The sequence below is a fragment of the Arachis hypogaea genome, chromosome 2 (genome assembly GCF_003086295.3).
Source record: "Arachis hypogaea cultivar Tifrunner chromosome 2, arahy.Tifrunner.gnm2.J5K5, whole genome shotgun sequence".
Taxonomy (NCBI): domain Eukaryota; kingdom Viridiplantae; phylum Streptophyta; class Magnoliopsida; order Fabales; family Fabaceae; genus Arachis; species Arachis hypogaea.
Window position 1 is genome coordinate 198,384 of NC_092037.1, and position 26,289 is coordinate 224,672.

The 26,289-nt window shown below is 34.3% G+C and overlaps 2 protein-coding genes across 2 annotated transcripts; one reads left to right on the top strand and one right to left on the bottom strand.

Annotated features, from left to right (window-relative positions):
* The first annotated feature begins 91 nt into the window (after window positions 1-91).
* Window positions 92-2,332, top strand: LOC112708268 (uncharacterized). Its single transcript, XM_025760454.2, has 4 exons — window positions 92-462; window positions 632-931; window positions 1,192-1,532; window positions 2,023-2,332. Exons 1-4 carry the CDS (start codon window positions 306-308, stop codon window positions 2,239-2,241), a joined length of 1,017 nt encoding a protein of 338 aa, XP_025616239.1. The 5' UTR covers window positions 92-305; the 3' UTR covers window positions 2,242-2,332.
* A 205-nt stretch (window positions 2,333-2,537) lies between these two features.
* Window positions 2,538-14,749, bottom strand: LOC112708267 (exocyst complex component SEC3A). Its single transcript, XM_025760453.3, has 26 exons — window positions 14,121-14,749; window positions 13,460-13,530; window positions 12,841-12,921; window positions 12,609-12,676; window positions 12,414-12,516; window positions 11,951-12,108; window positions 11,550-11,667; window positions 11,077-11,181; window positions 10,034-10,135; window positions 9,806-9,943; window positions 9,356-9,484; window positions 9,185-9,265; window positions 8,996-9,070; window positions 8,183-8,356; window positions 7,974-8,103; window positions 7,791-7,873; window positions 7,214-7,384; window positions 7,024-7,103; window positions 6,116-6,197; window positions 5,151-5,248; window positions 4,891-4,999; window positions 4,726-4,797; window positions 4,169-4,234; window positions 3,471-3,560; window positions 3,083-3,195; window positions 2,538-2,904 (listed from the first exon to the last, which is right to left on the bottom strand). Exons 1-25 carry the CDS (start codon window positions 14,296-14,298, stop codon window positions 3,085-3,087), a joined length of 2,673 nt encoding a protein of 890 aa, XP_025616238.1. The 5' UTR covers window positions 14,299-14,749; the 3' UTR covers window positions 2,538-2,904; window positions 3,083-3,084.
* Window positions 14,750-26,289: the final 11,540 nt, after the last annotated feature.

Below are 26,289 nucleotides of genomic sequence, written 5' to 3' on the forward strand. Positions count from 1 at the left end.
AATTTAGTTAAAAGTTTTTATTACATATTTAATTATTTTATAATAAAATTTATTATATTTATTTAAGTATTAAAAAATATTGACGAAAACCATTTTCAAAAATTTTTAAGATAATAAAAAATTTAATGTTTATAAGACTTTTCTTTTGGGGTGTAGATAACGGACAGAGACGAAAAAACAAATTTGCTTTCTTGACATTACTGTGCCCGTTAATTACTTACTGCAAATAAATGGTGACAGGGGTGAGTGAGTGAGAGGTTTAAGGTGGCAAAGCTCGTTGTTTTCGAAAACCCTAAATTGAAGGAATGGAACTTGGTGCCCTTTGTTGTAGTCTTCCCTCTCAACCTCTCCAATTCTCTAATCGCCGTATTATCTCGGTGAGTAGTAATCCACAAGCGCCTGGAACTCGCACCACATTCGGATTTCAGACACCAAGTTTGAGCTTTGCATGCGCGTCCAAATGTACACCTTTTCTTTTCTCTCTTTTTATTGCATTGCTTATGCGCTGCGTTGAAATAAATTACTAACATAAATAAATAAATGAGCTGAGATTTTTTTCTTTTTTTTTTTTTGTAACGTTTTGGGTCTCCCAAGTCCCAATCATTCATCAAATTTAACATTTTGATTTCAGGTTTGAAGTGGGTAGATACAAGGCCTTCAATTTCTCTTATGCATGCATCTGATTCTAATGTATTTGTTACTTCTGATGATGTGGTGGAGCTAGTAAGTGGTAAATCAGGCTCGTGTTCTTTTCATGGGATGACATACCCGTCGGTAGAAGGAGGAAAATTGAAAAATGCCTCCTTTGAAAAAAAGGACAACTCTTTTTTCTGGCTTTTAGCTCCTGCTGCATTCATATCCTGTCTGATTCTGCCGCGATTTTTTCTTAGGGATGTGGTTGAGGCTTTCATTAAGGATCCGAGACTAGTAGGTAAAAGAACTTTGTGCCTTCTGTTAAATGTGTTTGAGTTAAGACCTATTACCTTTCTGTCTCGTGCTTGAAATCGGGCGATGTTTAGTTTGTGTTGTTTGAAAGTAGAATTGTCACGGTTACTTGATCTTGTTGATAGAAAACTATTGATTGCCATCTCATTATTTCTATTATACTTGTACTCTGGGTTTTGTTTTTTGAAAACTTGTATAGGATGGGAGAGAAGTTTTATTTTATACACATTTGTTAATATGTTGCAGATATTGTGAGTTCATTATTTTCCGAGATCTTGTTCTACATTGGATTTGCTACGTTTCTGCTCGTGGCTGATAATGTCCAGAATCCTTATTTGGAGTTTAGCTCAAAAAGATGGGGTCTCATCACTGGCCTCAAAGGATACCTATACTCTGCCATCTTCACAACGGGTCTGAAGATTATTGTTCCTGTCCTTCTGTTGTACATGACCTGGTCAGTGGTTTCCCTGGAAGCTATTGTGACTATAGGTCCATTTTTAGTTGGTTGTGTTGCTCAATTTGCGTTCGAGACATATTTGAACCAACGCGAGTCATCTTGCTGGCCTATAGTCCCAATTATATTTGAGGTTTGTCTGTTTAATGAGATTCCTTTTCTGCCTGATGAGCGCAGAGTATACTTGAAAAATTAAAACCTATTCAATAATCCTTATTGGTGTAATTGCTTTTTAAGATTACATGATAATCAATTTATGTTTGCATATTTTAGCTGAAAAGTAGTTAACATAATCAATTGTGTTTGGAATATATGAAAACTGTTTTTTGAAATGGTATAATTACAAAAGTAGATATGAAATAATTGTTTATATTATTTAATATGTGATACTTTGGGTCGAAATGGTAAAACCTACAATTTCAAACTAATCAACTTTTGCTTGTTATTGTGAAGTTTCAAAATATTGTTTTTGAATTATAATATTTTTCATATTATAATATGTTTTTCAATTTTTACCCAAACATGATTATTTTCAAGGAGAGGTCTTATTGCAAGTTTCCCAAACAAGTTCTTTTTCCCAATAACTGGTTTTGTTAACGCTACATTTTGAATTGATTTGGCAGGTATATAGAATGTATCAGGTTTCAAAAGCGGCTAATTTTGCTGAGATATTGTTGTTTGCTATGAGGGAGCTTCCTTCCACACCAGCAATGAAGGAACGAAGTGGAGCTCTGTTTGCAATCATGGTGACCTTTCAATTACTAGGGATGGTGTGCCTTTGGTCATTGATGACATTTCTTGTGAGGCTTTTCCCTTCTAGGCCTGTAGCAGACAATTATTGAGTAGGCTTATAGAAGAGTATATTGCATTAATTTTCGGGATGTCTATTAATTTATCAATATCAATGAAATCCTTTCCACTTTCATCTTTAAATTTCTTGTTAAGGTGTGTCCTTTTATTCATGCGTAAAAGGTGAATGCATTTTTTTTTCTCAGAATATGTAAATGCAATCCTTTTCAGAGAATTTCAATTCATCTTTTCTCAAAACCATCGGAGAAAATGTGTCCATAACATTAATAACTTGGTTTTCTTTGCAAACAATTAGCATTCTGGATCAGAAGCTAAGGTAGCGACTCCATTAAAGGAAAGAAGGTATATATATATATATATATATATAAGGACTGGTGCACATCAAACAAATGAATTTTTTGTTTATGTAACAAGAGAGACTTGATTCTTTCATATATCATATAGCATATAGCATGGGTACAGAAATAGTTCTGTAATGGTATTCAAGTTTTGAGAACTCTTCAATCAACGACTTATATAAGAATAAGACCGCATCATCTATAGAATGCAAATCATTTGTTCCATCTTCAATGCTTCCAACCCGACGATCACATATGGCACATGAGATGATCCATTTGACGGGAAACATTAAGTGCAAACTCATGGTAAGGAGTCCAATGAGTCACTCATATCTACAACAGCCACTTTCTCATTTCCTGGAAAAAAAAAGTTGACAATGGTTTTTTACTAATCAATCCATCAACTAAATCTTGTTTTGTATCACGTAAACCATAGGGTTTAGTCAGAAATGTACAAGAAATCAAACTACATTGTAAGGAAAAAAATGATTAGACATAAAATAAAAATGGAAAAAATGTATATACACACACGAACCTTTACATGTTGGCTAAAAGGTCTCTCATCTCTGTTATAGAAGGGATTGATTCGGTAGGGTATATCTTACCGACAAGAAAGGCAAAACTTTCATACTTAGCAAGGAAATCTTTCTGCAATAGTTTTTGGGAGACAATAAAAAATTGTTGAGTGTTACATAGTTTTAGGAGAAATGTTCCAAAATCGAAACAAACAAATTTCATTTTATTAAATATGAATCAACTTGAGCACAAAAAGAAAAATTAAAAATAATTAAAATAAAGAAGCAAAAAGTGTACTATCTCATTTATACTTTTTTTCTTTTTTTTTCCCTCTTTTTTGGCTTTTTTTTTTTAATAAGAGGAATTTTTATTGGTCTATTTTTAGACAATAAGAGCAAAAAGTGTACCTTGCATTTTTCCCACAAGGAAGGCAGCAGTTCCTCCGAAGTTAAATTTTTTTGCAATTTCTTGTACATTGCAGCTACGGACTTGTCCACCTATATAGGATAGCAAAGATATGATCCACAATTTTGCCAGTTTGAAAGTTTTTAGAGCAAAAATAGGCTATGTTGTAAGAGGAATAATGTTTTTATTATTTTTGTATACAATTTTTTTTGTACATTTTTTTTTAAGTATAATAAACAATTTTTTTAATTTTTTTTCACTTCTTATCAATCACTTCTATTATAAAAAAAGGAAGATATACAAAAAATATATGCACAATAGTGATACATATAATATTCCTTATGTGGCAAAGGTACTTTTAAATGGCTTACAGGCTTAGGTATTCGACCTTTTATACAAATATTACAATAAAATAATATCTAAATATAAATTAATATTCATAAAATGTCTAATCTTATAATTAAATTACTCATTTTATGTTTAGATGAAACAAATTAGTATACAATTCTTTCAAATTATATCTTAATATAGATACTTTTACTCAAATATTATTCAAGTTATATTTGTATATTAATTAATTTATTTTTTCTCTGTAATTTACAATTTTATATAATAGATCTCTTGAAAAAAATTTGCACCCCCATATCTATATTCATATTTGGCACTAGCAATGCAACTTAGAAGATAGGCACCAATTTACCCCAGATAAACTGGCTTTTAGCGTCTTCCGTAGATCTGATTTTGACATCCCAACTTGGAAAGCAATCTGAAATTGATGCAGAACATCAAAGAATTGTCAAATTAGAAAATGAGTTATCCACGATAGAAATGTAGAGTTTAGTATCAAGCTCAAACTACAACTCTCTTTTCTGGAGGAGGTATTTAAATGACAACTTTGGAGATACGGATGTACAACTATGTTCCCTTTAAGCCCATATATATTATGGTGTGCACTAAATCTGATAGCACTCGTAAGGGGACAAGAAAATAAAAATAGGATAGATGTCAGGTCAATTTGAAGATGATTACAACCATCACATAACAATATTATACTTTTTTAGGAATTGGATCGCAGAGAAGTGGAAGAGGAGAGGACAAATGTATAGCTCAGTGTAGCGGCCTAAATTTTACAAGCTCGCTCATATAAACAGAAAACTACAGACCGATTTGAGCAGTAAGAAGGGAAGGTGATCCATGATGCCGAGAAATTAATTTTTGAACTACCGCAATTAATGTAAGAGATGCTATATAACAAACCTCTTCGAGTTGAACATTATTGCTTATGTGGTCCTCAATCTTTCGAGCAAACTGGAAGAGGCGTTCAAATTGCTTCACAGTGCAAAAAATGGAATGATGAATTGTGTTCTAAAATCCATAATTCATGATCAGCAAAACGATAGAAATAGATAATAAAATCCTTACATAGTAGATAATCATGCTAATGTGGCGTGAGCAAGCTTGCTCATAGGCTTCACTAGCCTGATGGTAAAACTTGGCCAAAGTGGGCACAACATTGGCAAGGTCATACAAACTGGGCAAAAGTGAACAAATAGTTAGTGAAAAATGAAAATTGGCTTCTGTTTCCCTGACAAATTCAATATAACGAGAAGAAGGAAGAATTGTATAACAGCCTTGAGCCTCTTCCTGAGAAGGGGGAATGAATCAATGATAAAAGAACTTGCCTGTTTTGAAAGGCGGCATAATTCTCAAAAAGAAATATATCCGCATATTTTGGCTCTGCTTGTGCAACTTTTTCTAAAGTTACAAACATTATGGTGACCTGTCAAGCCACAATCCCACCAGCAAAAGTTATAGCAAATATGTTTTGGATAAAAGAAGAATCTTATCGAGATGGAGAGAATAAATACACAAGAAATGATACACTCCATAGAAGAATAAAATCAAACAAAAGAGTGTGGAGACGAAGTTTTAAAAAATGATTAAATACTTCAAGCGCAGACAAAGAGGGTAATCAGTAAACAATATTCACTATAGTATCTATCAACATGATTACTGAAGAGGACTAGAACTATTGATTCTTCATTTGCAATGAACCATCATTATCTAAATCAATAATGAATAAATAAAAAATACTAGTTTCCAAGGGAAGGAATAGACGAAAATTAAAATTTAGCAAACTAGATCCAAGATGAACAATTTTTTACTTAGAAACTATATCAACTTGTTGTCAAACACAGATCATATGGAAGCATGGTATATCATATGTTCAAAAAAAAAAAAAAAAAAAAAAGAGTCTATTCCTTGCATGATTTATTGAATTTAACCCCCCTTTTTGTAAGGAAAAGGAAAAAACTTATACTTTTCTCTATAAAGGGGAAAAAAAACTATACACACACACGATTAATGTGAAGGAAGACGATGTTTCATATTTAGTTAATCAGCTGATTCTGATGCTTGTTAAAGGAGAAAAAAGGTGGTGGCAACCATCGTTAAATTTGTAATCGCTGGACTATATACCTCTGCTTGATCTATGCACCTTACTGTTAAATCCAAAATACTCTAAGCTCTGCCACTTATTTTACCATCAACTTTGGGAAGCAAATGCCTAAGAGAAACCAACTAGATTTCTAGGTATCTAAGGAAAGTATTATTAGAGTCATCTCAAGAAAGGACAGTGCTCACTTACAAATTTCATGTATGCTTGGTCAACCAGGTCTCTCGACTGTCCTGTGATGTACTGCTCCATCCGTGTTGCAAGGGTTGCAAATCTATGTGAAAAATTAAAAAAGTACTAGTACCTAAGTTGATGTTAGACTTTACAAATTAAATAGAGACTGGAGGTAAATGTGTAGCGGCCTTTAAGGCTACCTAAACAAAGAGAACATAGGAAGGATGATTTCGTCTTCCAGTTTTGTTCTTAAGAAGAAAAAAACAGAAGTCTAATTTGTTTCACATGATTTACAACTAAACAAATAGACAATATGGGGTTGTATATGTGCACACGTCTACAGGCATTCCTTACTTCACATAATATTACAGACACATCGCTTGAAAACAGTACCTAATTTTCCCCACCCGTATCTTTGCCATTTTTTCTCTCTCAACCCATTTTCTCTCCACCTCTATGAACACGCATAATTGGGTGCTCATAGCTAGTAAATAAGGATGATAACTTAGCCTAATTCCAACTAGCTGGGGTGCATTGATCTGCTTAAATAATGTCGCAAATATTGTTTTTAATCTTGAGGTCAGACCTAATTGATTACAGTAAGGCCGTATCTAAATTCAGTAAATTGCTTACATATTAGTTTAAGTATGAAAGGAAATCAGATGGTAAAAGAACAATTTGGTCATTAAATACTTATTGATTGTTTAATTGATTTCTGATCCTGCAAATTGATTTTGATTCTAAAAAGTAGAATGCGACTTCAATAGCTCCAAAAGCACTGACTCTTCATGAAAATCTGAATTTTGAGTTTCATAATTTTAAGTCCGAATTTGGGTGGAACCATTACATTTCCCAAATCCACATAAACTAATGCCTGATGGGCCAATTTGACCATTACATTCAATGATTATGATTCATTAGTTCACCTGGGAATGTAGGGCAAGACACCTGTTTGGCGAGTATTGCGCTCAAACTTTTCAATATGATGGCAAGCTTCATCAACATACTGAAAAACAGAGACCCAAGTTAAATGCTTTAGATTAGCAACTCAATTTTTCAATAGTCTAAACCTCCAAATTCATTAGGCAAAATTGTATTGCTTATAAATCTACATACACGGCTGAATTGCATAGATATACGAGACTCCAGGTCGCCAAGCAAAATGCGTACAACTCCCGCTGCATCAGCTTTTGGACTAAAGAGATAGCGTTCTGTTATTCCATGCATTGATATGCAGCGTAGAGGATCGATCTTGAATGCCCAATCTATAACATTATAGAAGTCTTCCTGAAATCATATAAATTAAAAGGAAACTTATTAAACAGCATGAAATTGTATGATAAACATTCAAAAGTGTCCAATTGACCAATTATAGTGAACAGTGTTGATAACTACTAGACTTATAAATGAAATATTCAGTGCTGCTCTGGAGAATTCAATTGGCTTTATCACCATATCTTCTTGGATTTTGATCCTAACAGCTATGCTAGACAACAATACAATATATTAGAACACACACAAATATATATATATATATATATATATATATATATATATATATATATATATATATATAAGAAGCTTCTTACTATCATGGCTATTATTTAACACGAGAGGATTTACACCCTTTCATCTCAAAACTATCAGAAGCTAAAAATTACATTAAAAAAGATAGTGCACATTCTGTTCATACTTGCATTCCATCAAGCAAATCTTGAAGTGAATTATTTAGAGCTGCAAGCTCATCAGGATTTGGAGGATTTGCAGGATTTTTCCCTGTCAGTAAATAAATGGTTAAATCATGGAACAACTGATTACAACAGATGAAAGTCAAACCGTATTTACACAGCATATTTGCTGAAAACAAAGTATATACCAGATTTACCGTCTTTCTCGTCAATGTCCATGATTCCCAAATCATCATCATTATCATCATCTTCGTCAACTCCTCCTGGAGGAGCATGTATAGGAACTTCAAAGCACATGAATTGTGCAAAAAATGAACACTGAAAATAAGTTTTGGACAGTTAAACATTCAAAATATTAAACCAGTTTTGAAAATTAGTGAATATCAAGAACTTTCACCTCATCAACCAGAAGTGGAACAAAAACTGTGAGCATTCTTGTGTATGCATCAGAAACTACAGAAGTGTCGGCAGAATTTACATTCTGACCAGCACCTGCAGGACTATCAAGCCAAACAGCTACATTTCTAGGCGCTTTGGTATTAGCACGAATTTCATTAGCAAACTCACAGGCCTGGAAAAATATTCATGAGACTTTACTCTGTATGTACTTTATACAAACAAAATAACACAAATAAGTATTTGACCTCGAACACAACTAAAAACTACAAAGCACAAAGCACGAATACTGGAGATGCTGATCGGCTCACGTTGATACCAAGGAAGCAAAACTCAAGCTGAAAGCTAATTATAAAACTTAATTTCAATAACATTGCATTCATGAGCACCCCAGTTATACCTAAGCCAGGTCATCCAAATTGCAAAACTAATAATGAGCCATAAGGTGTAAGACTGCCACAGCTTCAGTGGCCTCTCACCTCTTTACCTGAACCAACCTCAAATTTGTTATAACTGTAAGGAGAGATTAAATCGGGATTTTTTTTTCTGTCACTGGGTTATTTCACACCTTTCATAATAGTGATGGATTACCCCTTCTTTTTTCCTTTTCTTTTCTTCTTTTTTTCAAATTAGCTGTGTTTAGATCTTGATTATAATACAATAGTCACACCAATGGATATAATTCTACGCCTGCAGCAACTTCTCGGTTAATAGAAATTAAAGTACACGTGACAGCAAGAAATTTACAATCAGATGAATAAGAAATAACAAAGAATCAGATCAATGTGCCATGTGATAGATTGTAATCTCAGACCTCCCTGCGAAGAAGCAAGTTCATAGAAGAGCAATAATTTTTCCTCAATTGAAGCAAGCTGTTCTTATCAAGCATCTGCAAGTTTACAGCAAGATAATTTAAGGATAAAAACAAAAAATAATAACCCAACAGGAATATGTGCGCAAAACAAAATTCTTAGAAGAAATTGATTTTCATCCATAATTGAACCTTTAAATGTTGCAACAGACGTGCATATGTCCTGCACTTGTATCGTAGTTCAGAATGATCTGGTCTTTTCAACTGTCCACGCTGTTTTGAGAAGCAAACAAAATGAAAAACGAAGATTCCAAGACCTTGAAATTTTTTAAATTTTCTATAAAGAATTCATGCAAACCATACCTGAGAAAAGTTATTTTTATCCTTTAACAAGTATTCCACAAAATTAGCGAAATAATTTCTTAAGAATGTTGTAACTTTGAAAACAAAAGTAGACTTTAATAGTTGAAGCTCCCCTCGCTTCTCGTGAACCTGTAGGAATAGCAGAAACCACCATCAAAACAGATTACTTTAGGAGCTGTGCTTATTTGCCATGCTAGTCTAAGCCAACACTGCACAATATGACATCTTAAACAGCTTCTTGCACCCATCAAAATTTTACCAAGAATAAAAATCAGTTGTCTTTCACCCTAAATCAAATTCCTTTTACTTTACAAAAACCTAGTCGGATAAGGCTTTGCTGCTGTTGTTGTACTTAATAAAAAAATACAAACAGTACCATGAATTTCTCAAGATATCAACAGCTTGCTTTTCTATGTTTTGAGCAATTGGAAAGTAAGGAAGAGAACATACAGCTGTCATATTTCCATAAACAGGATCTACTTTAGTTGCAACGATACCACGCATAGCATCACTCAACCACTCCAATGCTCCTGTACTTTGAAGCATTTGTTGTTCTTCAAATTTATCTCCTGTCAAAAATGCTTCATGCTACACCCAAAGAAACATCATTAAAATAAATATCAAGCAAAGTAAGCTCATCAAACCCAAATCACAATAGATAGCAAGTGGAAGGCCTACTTCAGGAGGGATTTTCAATATCTGGAGAAGCCCATCAAGCTCCTCCATGAGACGTCTGTTATTTACTGATTGCAATTCCAACTTGTTATTACGGGTTTCGATCTGAATATCATAAAAGTATTGGATAAGATGCAAGAACTCGGTATTATTTTTAAAAGAAATTCGCTAAAGCATAAAGAGGATAATTATGAAGGGATAGGAAGATAATAAATTCAGCTTATAAATATAAAAAGAAAAACAGAAAACAGAAAGAGAGAAAAGAAAACAACAATGGAGTAAAAGGTACACATCTTCTCAACAAATCTGTAACAAAAGCCCTGAATTGACCATGACCTTTGAAACAGAATGCCTAAATCTTATGCCAAAGGAGCTGTTCGGAGCTTGCCAAAGAAATCAACTTCAAGACAGGAGGATTATGCTCCAATCAGAGTTTTTTTATTATTATTATTATTATTATTTATTTTAAGCTAACACAAACTACTCCATTTGGAAAGGACATACCTCAGACTGAGATTCACTAAAAATATCAAACTACATTACTACATGTAATATTCCTGGTGAAAGTGGAAGTTCGAGTGTAAACAATTAAACATGGTAAGAGCTATGCATGACACAAATACCAGGGAATATAAGTTTACTTAGCTTGATTCTCCTACTTACTTTTTTCATTTTCACATCACTTTAGGTACCTATTCTGGGAGAAGAATTTTATAACACAAAATAGAAACTATTTAAAAGAATAGTAATGTTGATATTAAAAGGGTTGTCATGCAATGTTACATAATATTTCCCTCAAGTTTTAGAGATGTAGCTATCTGAGTATAACTTATCCTCTTTACATTACATCTCTGATATAATTCCTTTTATAAAAATAAACGCAGAGGTTGGATCAATAATAAAACTACAAAACTGTTGCATGGGTCAGACGGTGTTTTAGACAAGAAACTATGAATGGACAATGAAGAATTAAAGTAAAAAATGACAAGTTAACTAGAGAGTAATTTCTGACTAAGCAAACTGTTCTCCCAACTAGAAGTGCTTACCGATTCAATATCCTCCCTCATGTGTCGAAGTTTCACATTGAACATGCCTAACCATTCATCCATGTCTTCCACACAATTCGTTGCTGCCTCAATCCCTTTCAATACCTGAAAGGCACAAATTAGTATGTGCTACATTAAAACATGTTCAAATATACTCCTATCTATAACTAATTTTGAGAAAAATGAATACCCGTAAGACGAAACAGCTGAGATTTTTTAGTGAAAATAGCAACATGAAAGTACAGCTTAAAATACCAGCACTAAGTTTGAAGGTTTAGAAAGGGGACAAAGCAATTGATGAGCAAAATAATTCAACACAAGATGGTGTTTAAACAATTACGATAGCTTAGGCAGTACAAAGGATTTGTTCAGTCCGTAATCTATTAATCAAGTGGTCTTTTTACAGTAACATGCGGTAAATGGTAAGGTAATACCAGCAAAAGAAAGGTGATCAACTCAAATAAAAATTATACCTCATCTATTAAAGGTTCAGTTTCTAAAATGGCGTGGACATTTGCTGCTTCAAGAGCCTGCAGCTCCCTCTTCAACCTTTCAGTTAATACCTCTGCTTCACCAATTCCCATGACATAACTGCACAGTCATGAACTAAAATAATTTATTGAAAAAATAACAGTTATGGCATGGACATAACTGCAAATTGGTATTGAAAAAAAGAGTTTTGACTTGACAAAAGCTATTTTAACAATAGAAATATAACAGAACCCCTGTATGAACATAATTTCATTTGAACTTTTCCATTTCTGCCACATTGCAATAAAAGCTTGAATGATGAAGCCTTAGCTCTAATTATGTTCTTAGTCATCTCAAACACTTAACCTCAAAATACAATTTAAGTCAAAGAGAGAGCCCCTACGTCCCCAAAAGAGCCTCCATGTCCTCTTCCTCAGCCTGGGAGACAAGTTCCTTTTCGACATTGACATTCAGTTCTGTTTCTGTCGTAAAAATAGCAGCAGATTCAACAGGACCATCTACTTCTGTGTGGGTTTGAGTGGAAACTGTGGATGTATTTTCCTATTTCACATTGGTGAAAATAAATAAATACATAAAATATAAGAAACCAACAGTATACAGAAACTAACAGTAATTTATTCTTGAGTAATAATAATTCATTGTAGTTTAACCATTCTCAACTTGAAATCAAGGACTGCATATGACCAGTAATGAGTTAAGTCCCAATTCACCCAAACTCCAGAGTAATAAAAGACTAAGTTATTTTCATTAAACATCCATCTAAAAAGGAATGCATCAACAAACAATAGCTGCAGCATGATTGTAAAGCAACTTCTAGTTTAAGAGATTAGAAAATCATTATGCACCTTAGCCCAAAGAGCCATCTCCACAACGTCAATGCCAACAACCTTAGGAATGCGACCTCCAATATCTTTGCAGATATTTAAGATCAAAAGCAGGAGGCGATTCCTAAGAGAAAATTAATAGACATGATGAGCAAAACTCCACTCCTAACATAAAAACCACATGCTTGGAGTATACATTTCCCTCAATTATACAACCTGTCATCAATATTGCGCATTGTCCACTCCGGAGGAGCCGTTCTCTTGGTTCTCAGGTTATCAAATCCCTAGAAGGTATGCAGTCAATCAGCTCAGAAATATATGATACAGAAGAAAGACATCAAGAAACAAGCTTCAAAACTAAAAATAGTTACATAGATGATACAGCAACAAAGAACATTATCTTTAGAACATATGGATATCTATGACAGCAGGAAATTATGAACACTACCAGTATAAATGTACATCCACTGGGATCCTCTCTTACAACTTCCACTTTTGAAAGGTGCTTCAGCTTGTATATCTTAGCAGGCTACACACAGAAAAAAATCTCAGGGACAGCAGGAAAAATATGATGGAAGCTATGAACAAGAGAAATTCAAGGACAACAACAACTATGCTACCACATATTCTGAATGATCAACCTAGCCAGTTTCAGTTATTTGTTTCTCATACTAACAATAAAAAGGTCTAAGATTGCTTCACTTTTAATGATACGCCTGATGGGGAGTAGCTAGATTTAATAAATTATACCTCATGAGTACTTTATGCATTGATGAAGAAAAACAAAAACATGCTTTCCAACTAATATGAATGAGATATCGGGAATAATTCACAACCAAGGGAACTTGGCTAATGATACTACTAAAAGTACGGAGTCATTTTGTGCCTCAATGACGGTTGAATATTATTTGAATGGACCCAAGCTTCAACAAATTGAGGTGTTAATTCTCCCTCCCCTCACAATTTTATTCCTCAGATAAACCTGAAGTAGCGGTTGGTCAGGGAAATGCTTAATGCTTGAGGATGCATATTAGGTTGCATCCCTAACCTTTCAGCCAGATGATTACCTCGAGAACTCCTCCATTGGAATACTTCAAAACTCGAAGAAACGCTTTCGTCCTGTGACCTTTTTGTTTTGCTGCACAAAATAGCATGTTGTCACCAACAATGCTTCAAAGCTAGAATCAACCAAATCATTACAGTAGTCTCACACAGTGAAGTGATCACATACAATTACCCAACCCGGAATTAAGAAACAAAAAATAAAATAAAAGCACTTCTACTATTTTCCTGCTCATTGTTTGTTCGGAGAATCTAAAGGGGAAAAGAACTTGCAATCACTAATAAAATAATGCTGCGGCGCAGGGAAATGAAAGTGAATGAATATTATACTTCTCTGTTAGTGTCTTCTTAATCAATATTCATACATCAACGACGCAACAAAGTACATACATATATTTGTTCAAGAATATATAAATACCAGCTACCTCGATAACGTACTAACTTTGGGATTGAGATTTAAGGAGAACCATTGCAATGTTGGTGAGTTATCAATCGTCCAAATTTGGCTCTATACGTGAATGTTAATGGTAACCGCAATATAGATCAAAATTCATAAGGTTCAATAGTGATTCGAGATTTTGTTCATATACGAGTAGCCGCATGCTAAATGGACAGAGAGAGAGAGAGAGAGAGAGAGAGAGAGAGAGAGAGAGAGAGAGAGAGTACTCGAGAGAGCGAGGACCCTAGGCTTAGCCATTTGGCGGCCAAGCTTGGAAGATTTACCCCATGCAGAGCCCCCGCTTGTCTTTGCAACTCTGATCGAAAGCACCACCTTCTGCTTCCCCTCAATCGCGGCCTCGCATGCTCGCCGGAGCTCAGCATCGTCGGCGCTCGATTTCGCCATTTTTTTCTCAAGAGAAGGGGCTTGCGGCGGCTTTGGTTCGGCGACGGAGATGGGTGAATGCTACGGTGGATAAGGCTTGCACGAGGAGGAGAAAAAGAAGAGAGGAAGGGGGGAAGGTGGAACCGTGGCGGCAAGAAGGGTGGCCGGCGGAGAGAACAGACTGACGGGAGGAAAAAGAGAGAGCGCGCGGCACGGGCTGGCTAGCGGCGGCGGTGCTTGGTCAAGGGAGAAGAAGAAAAGATGAGAAAAAGGGGAGGAAGAAAAAGAAGGGAGGAGGGCCACATTGTTGATCTCTGGTTGCGAGGTGATGGTGATGCGAGGTTATGGTGATGGCGAGGGGTTCGGTATGGCTGCACTGGGAAGAGGTGAGAAAGAGAGGAAGGGGGACGTTGGCTTTTTTTTTTTTTTTTAAAGCATGTGTGCACACCATACTTGTCACAACCAAACTATTAATTGAACCGATACTGAATTACTCATTTAACAGGTGAATCACAGATTAAATTGGTTAATCCAATCTCACATAAATAAAAAATATAAAATAATTAAAGACATAAAATTAAAATTTAAAATATATATTTTTATTAATATTTTAATAAATTTTAAATTTTAAAAATAATTAATATAAAAATAAATATAAAATTTATTAGTATTATTATATTAATATCTCAATTTAACATAATAAAAATAATAATTTATAAATTATATCTAAAAAGTAATTTTAAAGTTTGAATATTTTTTTTATTTGACAAATTTAAAATAATATCCTAATTAATTTCATTCTGTTTATATTTTTCACAAAATTATTATTAGTTCCATCATCATCTCGATTATCTTCCAGATTCAATTAATTTAACATTTGAATAATGTTTCACAAATTATATTCAATAATAAGATAAAACATTTGGTTAAAGTATTACAAAATCATCCCTAATAAAAACATATCTAAATCATCTAAAGCTTATTGGAGAAATATATTTGTAACAACTTCTTCAGAAATTAAAAATGGTGGTGAATCTTTCATTATCTATTTCGAATTATCCTCAAATGCATCAAGATAAATTGGATCATAATTTTGCTTTTTCATTTGATTCCTGTATTATCAATTAACTTGATTATTCTTATGATGACTAAAAATTTAAAATAATGTCTTCAAGAAAGAATAATAAAAAAGTACTTTTGTTGTAGCTTTAAGTTGTAATGAACATAAATATAATCATTAAGTTTTTTATGCTCTAACCGATTTTTTTTTTTAGTAAATATGTTCAAAAATACTCCAGTTACGCTCACAATCTGAAAAACTATAAGTTTGACTCAACATCCATAAAATTTCCACCATTGATCTTAACATAAAAAGAAAATAATATATCACAATCATAAAAATCAAATCATAAACATATCACAATCATAAAAGACTAATTTTAATAAAAAATTTACGTGACAATAAAAATTTTTTATGTATGACATCTTACAAAATTTTTAACTTCCATAAAGTATTTCCATCACTCAAACATGCAATTAACAATAAAAATCTATCAAATTGAGCTAACAATGACGAAAAATATTTACAAGAATGACAAAAGTAAGTGAGTTTAGGAATGTTTTATCATGGTGGAGTGTCTCCCACCTAGCACTTTTATCTATTGCTCTTAAGTTGGACAATTGGTAAAATTTTTGTTATAGAGGCTTGTATTTGAATTCATTATTAAATCTCCACCATTGTTTGATCTTAACTTGCTTTCCGGGATTCCAAATTATATACACCAAGTCTTGAAAATTCGTTAAACAAGCAAGGAGCTCTCAAATTGTTTATTATTGAAGTATATTATGGGGTCCCAAACTTTGTTTTGCCACCCGTTTTCTTGTTGATCTTCTTGCTTCTATTCGGGTGACGCAAAATTAGAATCCTTCTTTAAGCTCGAAATCCTCATTTGAAATCCTATGAATTTAGCCCTGCACCATATTTAAACTCCAAATCTTGATATTTTACCCTTAGTAAACCTCGATTCACGTTGTCACCCATCATCCAATTCCTTCTTACTTAGAATCCCAAGAAAAATTCTAAGTTGACTATCCGTTTCTAACAAAACATATTGATGTGGGTCAAGAAAGTTAAAGAATGAGAGTTTTACCCACTCAAATTGTATTTTAGATGGTAAGTTAGGAAAAGAGATTTTCAATAGATGTGCCATGGTTGTTCTTACACCCTTTGACCTTTCTTCAACAATCTCCACCTTTTGACAAACTTTTTCGAACTCCATCTCTTGTTCGCCAACTTTTTTCAAGTCATCTTCATTACTTAGGTTGTGTCTTGGAGGTTGTGCACATTCCTCCTCAACATCGTTTTCATGCCCAATGGAGTAAGGTTCAACAAGTTCAATGGGGTCATTGGTTGTTGCAAAATCATCCTCAATGGTGAAGTTCGTTTCTTACTCAACTTCTCCTAAACTTTCAACCACTCCTTCCGATTCAATACACTCAACATCCTCTACTTGTTTCAATTCACACCTAAACTCCTCTTCTTTCTTTTGAGGCTCTAAATTTTCATCCATACCACGCTCTTTAGTTGGAGTTAATTCTTCACATTTATCTATGGAAGTGTCTTGATTTTTGCATGAGTGTAGTGAGACTAAATGAGTTAACACTTCGATTAAGGTAGCTATGAAGTTTTCTTGCCTCTTTTAGAATTCTTCTTGCTCTTAGAGAATAGATCGAAGCTCTTTTTTGTTGTTGGATTAATGGTTGGAGAGCTTCTTCTATCGAGGGTTGTAGAGAAAAAGAGAGTTCATCGTGTTCGAGAAAGTCATAGTGTATGGGAGGTGGTTCATTAGGGTTAGAAGAGTAATAATGTTGGAATGGTGGTGGTTTAAAGAGTGGTTGTTCATAAGGCTCATAAGGTTGGATATAAGGTGGACAGGAATTTGGATCCTGAGAAAGTGTTTGGTGGTGAAATGAGACTTGAAAGTATTGTGGTTGAGGGCAATATTGATGATGGTGGCCATAGGAGTATGGTAGTTGAGGTTCATACTTATAGTAAGAATCACCATATTCATCGGATTTGTATACGCCATAAGATGGATTGTGATTATAGTAGTCTAGAGGAGGTTATTGCCATGAGAATTGTTCATATGAATGCGGCTCCTCCCTAAAGTGATTTTTCATCCCATAATGCGAACCATCATTGAAGTTACCATTTTCTACAACATAGTCACATCCATATTCAAAACAACAAGGATGGGAATTCATATGAAAAGATAAAATAGAAATAAAGGATATCAAGAAACAAAAAGTAAATTCCTAACCACTAATAAAGATATAAAAAAACAAGTAAAAGCAAGCTATTCACACTATTCACATATTAACAATAGCCAATAACAAGCACACATTATAAATTCCTCAGCAACGGTGCCAAAAACTTGATGAAGTGCTAGATATCGGTTTAGAATTTTACAAGTTTAAGGCTCAAGTTCATCGTAGCTCTAAACCGGAATGCAACGCTCTTCAAATTTTAGTTTAGTTCGTTTTAGCTCAAGTGGTTAGGGTTGGTTCACTCAATTCTCTTCTAATCTTGTTTTTTAAGACTTGTTCTTCTTCTAACAACCAACAAAATATTCAATACTTGCATACAAATATTATGAGGACTTTTAAGAATTGTAATGGGACTAGGGTAAAGGCGAAGATGTGTTTGATCAAGTGGACTAAGAATTTAAACCTTTGATTAGTTTAACTCCCACCAAACCTACAACAACCTATTCAATTCTAATACAAAACTTAACTACCAATTATTCACTTTTCACACATTCATGCATTTTCTCACTTCATGTAAGAATCGTAAATTAATTAACTGATTAATTAACGTAAAATAATAATAATTTAATTGCCCGGAATAGGTCCAAAATTTTAGAATATTAATTAGAAAATATAAATATGATATTTGGACTCAATAGATTTTTCTGAGTTGGAAAATGTAATTTTCTTCGAAAAATTACGTAAAAATGCGTACCGATAAATTAACCGGCAGTACCGGCTTAAGTCTGTTCAGTACTATGCAAGAATAATTAAAAACAGTAGAAAATCTTAGAAAAATATTTAAAATGAAAAATCGGGCCCTAATTTTAAAGGTTTGACCTGAATTTGAGACAAACGAACCAAAAACGCTACCGTGCTTGAAACTCAATGTATTTTATATCAAATAAAAGAAAATTGAACAAGCTTTAAAATAGTTTAAATTTTGTGGAAATTCGAATTTGGTAGAAAAAGATATGATTGTGGAAAGTTTGGTGTCAAAATCTGAAATTTTGCAATGTTGCAGAATGTTGTGATTTCTGATTTGTGTGCGCACGCACATCCCTGTGATTTTTCGAACCTGTGCGCACGCACACACAGGGGAAGGCTTGCTGTTGAGAGTGCTAGCACGACCTGTGCGTGCACATATCCAATGAAGTTTTACAACATGTGTGCACACACACGTTGGAAGGTGCACTCTGTTGAGAGTGCTAGCACGCCTTGAGCGAGCGAACAGAGTTTGGAAAATTTTGCACTTGTGCGTACACACACCTGTATGCATACGCACACACTTTGAAAATCTCTCTGGGCGTGCACACGCACACCCCTATGCGTACGCACATGCCATGTTTTTCAACTAAACTTTTGTTTTTAACTGTTTCACCTTCTCAACAAGCTTGTAAACTTCTGTGACACCATTTTAAAACTATGGGGCTTATTTTGGGTATCAAACATGGGAAAGATCCTAAGAGGATTTGATTTGGTACTTGATAAACCTATATTTTATGATTCATCTTGTACTTAAATTGAGTGTTTTTATAAAATCTTCACCCACTTATTCATGTAAATTGCATGGTTTTACTATTCCTTCCTTGTTTTATGATTTATGAGAAAACATGTTTCCTATGCTTTAAAAATATTAAATTTAATTATCATTTACTACCATTCGATGTCGTGATTTGTATGTTGAGTACTTTCAGGTTTTATAGGGCAGGAATGACTTAAAGGATAGAAAGGAAACATATAAAAATGGAAGGAAAGCACAAAATGGAGTTTTTGAAGAAACTAACAGCGACGTCCGCGTGGACGATGCGAATGCGTGTTTTGTGCAAATTGGCATCTGCGCGAACGCGTGCATGACGCAAACGCGTAGATCATGCAAAACACAGATGACGCAGACGCGTGGCTGACGCAACTGCGTGGAAGAGCAACACTCCAGATGATGCGACCGCGTGACCAACGCAGACGCATGACGTGCGCGATCTGCAGAATTTGCAGAAGTCGGCCCCAACGACTTCTGGACCCTTTTTGGTCCAGATCCAAGCCCAGAGAACACAGATTAAAGGCTATAAATTGAGGAATCCATCCATTCATCAAGGGAGATGATACAACATACATTCATACATAGTTTTAGGATTTAGATGTAGTTTTAGAGAGAGAGGCTCTCTCCTCTTTCTTAGGATTTAGGATTAGGATTCCTCTTAAAGGATTTAGGATTTCTTATTATTTCAACTTACAATTTCTTTTGAGTTCCAGATTCAATGTTCCTTTTATTTATTTTCTCAATTTAGTTTGTGAACTCTTTATGTTTAGATTGATTTTCTATTTAATATAATTTGAGGTATTTCAGACTCATGATTGCTTTCTTCTATTTATTATATAAATAATTTAGATTTTTCTCTTTTGGCTTTGGTTGACTAATTGGTAACTCTTGAGTTGTCAAACTCATCGTGATTGATAATTGTTATCTTTGCTGATTGATTTAAATTCCTATAACTCTAGTCTTTCCTTAGGAGTTGACTAGGACTTTAGGTGTTAAATTGATTTATCCACTTAACTTACCTTCATAGTTAGAGGTTGACTGAGTGGGAGCAAAAATATAATTCTCATCACCATTGATAAGGATAACTAGGATAGGACTTCCAGTTTTCATACCTTGCCAAGAGCTTTTCTAGTCATTTAATTTTCATTACCATTTACTATTCTTACTTTTTATTTTATACATTAAAACCCAAAAATATACATTTTTCCATAACCAATAATAAATCATACTTCCCTGCAATTCCTTGAGAAGACGACCCGAGATTTGAATACTTTGGTTTATAAATTTTATTGGGTTTGTTACTTGTGACAACCAAACGTTTGTACGAAAGGATTTTCTGTTGGTTTAGAAGCTATACTTACAACACGATCATATTTTTATATTTCTTTACCGATAGGAAATCCGATCGTCAAAATGGCGCCGTTGCCGGGGAATTGCAAACGTGTGTCTTATTATTGGTTATTGTAAATATTTTTCTTTTACTTGTTTATTTGTTTTTGTTTTTCCTTTTTATTTCTATTAGCTACTATGAGTTCTCACCCCTCTCGCTTTGAGTTTGGTTCTACTTTTGTTGAAAGGAATGGAAGCTATAACAGGAATATACATCAAGGTCTAAGCAATCAAAGATGGATGGAGCCAAGAGGAACTGATAAACCTTTTAGGCAACAACACCCTCCAAGGTATCATTGATGAAGACCATTCTACAATGCATATCAAGATGATAGATATGGTGGATCCCCTTGTAGTTACCAACAAGCCCCCACCCTGTGCTTATGGACCATCCTCTCAACATAGCTTCGAACCACCACACTCACAAGCTCCCTTTCACCATTCACCACCGTATGATCCTTATCCACCCCAATTTCAATCCAATCACTCCCAAGAACCACCACTTCCCTATGCACCATATCCATATTCATCAAGCCAAGAATCACAGGTTCGCTTCGAAGAATCAGTGGATCAATTTCATGCAACCATTCATCAACTGGAGCAAGCGATAAATCAATTATCTTCCAGACGTTCAGACACTCAAGGAACCTCCATGACTTCATGTGAAAAATTTAATGAAGAACGTAGCATAAAGGAGCCACTAGAAACTCCAGCAGATAGTAAGGAGCATGACTTTGTACTGGAACAAGTAGAGGAAGCTGTCATTATAGAAGAAGAAGAGTTGATTGAAGACTTAGGAGACGCTGAACCCCTATGGAAATCTAGAGTTGTGGAGAATTCCGTCAAGGACGTTACAATTGATGCTAAGGAGGATAGTGCACAACCTCCGAAACAGGTATCCTATGAAGAACTGGACGGAATAACACAAAACGCAAGTTACCTTGATGATGATAATCACAAATCAAGTTCTCTTAGTAATGAACTTTGCATCCGCAAGTGAATTCTGTGAGATAGAGGAATCTTTCCCAAGTGAATATGAAGATGATGCAGAGGTAGACTTTTCTCAACCTCCCAATTATGACTCAAGTGATGAGGAAGATATTGAAGACTTTGATCAAGACATGATTGAAATTGAAGTAATTTGCAAAGAAGTGGAGGAATTCACTGAAGACCACAAGAGAGTGGAGCTTGTAGAACCACTGGAAACACTTATCCCAAGGCCACTACCACCCAACTCCAACTTCAAGTGGGTAAAATCCTTGACTTTTATCTTTACTTTTCCACTTGAATATGGTTTACTTGAAATAGATGGCCAGCTTAGAGCTCTTTGCGGCTTTAAGAGTAAAAGGGAAATGACTCGCACTCAGAGCTGGTATGTGATGAGCGGATAATTTATACGCTTTTTGGCATTATTTTTAGGTAGTTTTTAGTATAATCTAGCTACTTTTAGGGATGTTTTCATTAGTTTTTATGCTAAATTCACATTTCAGGACTTTACTATGAGTTTGTGTGTTTTTCTGTGATTTCAGGTAATTTCTGGCTGAAATTGAGGGACCTGAGCAAAATTCTGATAAAAGGCTGACAAATGACTGCTAATGCTGTTGGATTCTGACCTCTCTGCACTCGAAATGGATTTTCTAGAGCTACAAAACTCCAAATGACGCGCTCTCAACGGCGTTGCAAAGTAGACATCTAGAGCTTTCCAGAAATATATAATAGTTTATGCTTTATTCGAGATTAGATGACGTAAACTGGCGCTCAACGCCAGTTCCATGCTGCATTCTGGAGTCAAACGCCAAAAACACGTCACGAACCAGAGTTGAACGCCAAAAACACGTTACAACTTGGTATTCAACTCCAAAAGAAGCCTCAACTCGTGTAAAGATCAAGCTCAGCCCAAGCACACACTAAGTGGGCCCCGGAAGTGGATTTTTGCATCAATTACTTACTTCTGTAAACCCTTGTAGCTAGTCTAATATAAATAGAAGATTTTACTATTGTATTCAGTGTCTTTTGACCACATTACATCTTTGGTCTCGGTTTTATTCCATTATTCATCTTAGGAGACTATTGATCACGTTTTGGGGGCTGGCCATTCGGCCATGCCTGAACCTTCATCACTTATGTATTTTCAACGGTGGAGTTTCTACACACCATAGGTTAAGGGTGTGGAGCTCTGCTGTACCTCGAGTTTTAATGCAATTACTACCATCTTTTATTCAAATTCAATCTTATTTCTGTTCTAAGATACTACTCGTACTTCAACCTGATGGATGTGATGATCCATGACACTCATCATCATCCATCCCTATGAACGCGTACCTGACAACCACTTCCATTCTACAAGCGAAAGCTAGAGTGTGTATCTCTTGGATTCCTGATGCACGACGCATGGTTGCCCTCGCCTGACAATCGAGCCTTCCATTCCGTGAGATCAGAGTCTTCGTGGTATAAGCTAGAATTGATGGCGGCATTCATGAGAATCAGGAAAGTCTAAACCTTGTCTGTGGTATTCCGAGTAGGATTCCGGGATTGAATGACTGTGACGAGCTTCAAACTCGCGATTGTTGGGCGTGATGATAAATGCAAAAGAATCAAGGGATTCTATTCCGACATGATCGAGAACCGACAAATGATTAGCCGTGCCGTGACAGAGCATTTGGACCTTTTTCACTGAGAGGATGGGATGTAGCCATTGCCAACGATGATGCCCTACATACAGCTTGCCATGGAAAGGAGTAAGAAGGATTGGATGAAGGCAGTAGAAAAACAGAGATTCAGAAGGAGCACAACATCTTCATACGCCTATCTGAAATTCTCATCGATGATCTACATAAGTATTTCTATCTTTATTTTCAGTTTATTTATTATTATTATTCGAAAACTCCATAACCATTTATTATCCACCTGACTGAAATTTACAAGATGACCATAGCTTGCTTCATACCACAATCTCTGTGGGATCGACCCTTACTCACGTAAGGTTTGTTACTTGGACGACCCAGTACACTTGCTGGTTAGTTGAGCGAAGTTGTGAAATTATGTTTAGACTATGGTATTGAGCACCAAGTTTTTGGAGCCATTACCTGGGAATCAATTTCGAACAACAATTTAAGTATGAATCATAATTTCGTCCACCAAGTTTTTGGCGCCGTTGCTGGGGATTGTTCGAGTTTGGACAACTGACGGTTCATCTTGTTGCTCAGATTAGGTAATTTTCTTTTTGTTTTATTTTTCAAAAAATTTTCAAAAAAAAATTTTGAGAATAAATTATTCTATGGCTTCAGAATTTTTAAGAATTGATTCTAGAGTTTCATGGTAACAAGTTGAAGCCTAGCTGGCTGTAAAGCCATATCCAAATTCTTTTGGATTGAGGCTTTCACTTGTCAACATAAAAGGCATGTATATGGAGTTGGATGAAGTATCAGCTGTTGCATGCCTGATTTATATCTTAAAGTTGGCTGGCTATTAAGCCATGTCCAACCCTTGGATTGGAGCTTTAGGCTAAACATTGAAAGATTCCTGGAATTCTTCTTAAAAATTATGAATTTCTTATTTTATTTTTCCTATATATTTTGCGAAAAATATAAAATAAAATCCAAAAAAATAATAATAAAATCATAAAAAATAAAAAATATTTTGTGTTTCTTGTTTAAATCTTGAGTTAATTTTTAATTTTGGTGTCAATTGCATACTTTTATTTTTATTTTTCTAAAAAATTTTCGAAAAGTCATGCATTCATAGTGTTCTTCATGATCTTCAAGTTGTTCTTAGTAAGTCTTCTTGTTTGATCTTTAAATTTTCTTGTTTTGTGTCGTATGATGTTTTTCATGTGCATTTTTGCATTCATAGTGTCTAAACATGAAAGATTTCTAAGTTTGGTGTCTTGCATGTTTTCTTTGCATCAAAATTTTTTTTAAAATATGTTCTTGATGTTCATCATGATCTTCAAAGTGTTCTTGGTGTTCATCTTGACATTCATAGTGTTCTTGCATGCATCATTGGTTTTGATCCAAAATTTTCATGTTTTGGGTCATATTTGTGTTTTTCTCTCTCATCATTAAAAATTCAAAAATAAAAAAATATATTTTCCTTAATTCTCTCAAAATTTCGAAAATTTGAGTTGACTTAGTCAAAATTTTTTAAAATTAGTTATTTCTTGTAAAGTCAAGTCAAATTTTCAATTTTAAAAATCTTATCTTTTCAAAACTTTTTCAAAAATCAATTTTTTTTCATTTTTTTTATTAATTTTCGAAATTTATTTTTTTAATATATTTTTCAAAATTCTTTTTCTTAATTTTATCTTTATTTTCAAAAATTATACTAACAAGTAATATGATTGATTCAAAAATTTGAAATTTGTTACTTTCTTGTTAAGAAAGGTTCAATCTTTGAATTCTAGAATCATATCTTTTAGTTTCTTGTTAGTCAAGCAAACAATTTTAATTTTAAAAATTAAATCTTTTTAATCATATCTTTTATATCATATCTTTTTCAAAATTTTATCTTTTTCAAAAATTTGATTTCAAAATGTCTTCTTATCTTCCTATCTTTTCAAATTTGATTTTCAAATCTTTTTCAAACTAACCAATTAACTTTTGTTTGTTTCTTATCTTTTTCAAAACTACCTAACTAATTTTCTCTCTCTAATTTTCGAAAATACCTCACCTCTTTTTCAAAATTCTTTTTAATTGATTAATTGTTTTAAATTTTAATTTTAATTTTATTTCTTATCTTAATTTTCAAAAATCATTAACCCCTTTTCAAAATAATTTTCGAAAACTTCTCTCTCTCACCTTATTCTATTTATTTATTTATTTATTTACTAACACTTCTCTTCATCTCAAATCACTACCCCTATCCTCACCCTTGTGTTTGGATTATTCATTCTTCTTCACTCTTATTCCCTTTCTTCTTCTACTAACAATAAGGAACCTCTTTACTGTGACATAGAAGATTCTTCTTTTTTTCTGTTCTCTTCTCCTTCATATGAGCAGGAACAAGGAAAAAGGTATTCTTGTTGAAGCTGATCCAGAACCTGAAAGGACTCTGAATAGGAAACTAAGAGAAGCTAAATTACAACAATCCAGAGACAACGTTGCTGAAATTTTTGAACAAGAAAAGGAGATGACAGCCGAACCCAACAACAATAATGCAAGAAGGATGCTTGGTGATTATACTGCACCTATGTCCAAGTTTGATGGAAGAAGCATCTCAATTCCTGCCATTTGAGCAAACAATTTTGAGCTGAAACCTCAATTAGTTGCTCTAATACAACAAAATTGCAAGTTTCATGGACTTCTATCAGAAGATCCCTACCAGTTCTTGACTGAGTTCTTGCAGATCTGTGAGACTGTTAAGACTAATGGAGTAGATCCTGAAGTCTACAGGCTCATGCTTTTCCCTTTTGCTATAAGAGACAGAGCTAGAGCGTAGTTGGACTCTCAACCTAAAGATAGCCTAGCCTCCTGGGATAAGCTGGTCACGGCCTTCTTGGCTAAATTCTTTCCTCCTCAAAAACTGAGTAAGCTTAGAGTGGATGTTCAGACCTTCAAACAAAAAGATGGTGAATCCCTCTATGAAGCTTGGAAAAGATACAAGCAGATGACCAAAAGATGTCCCTCTGACATGTTTTCAGAATGGACCATGATAGATATATTCTATTATGGTCTATCTGAGTTCTCTAAGATGTCACTGGACCATTCTGCAGGTGGATCCATTCACCTAAAGAAAACGCCTGCAGAAGCTCAAGAACTTATTGACATGGTTGCAAATAA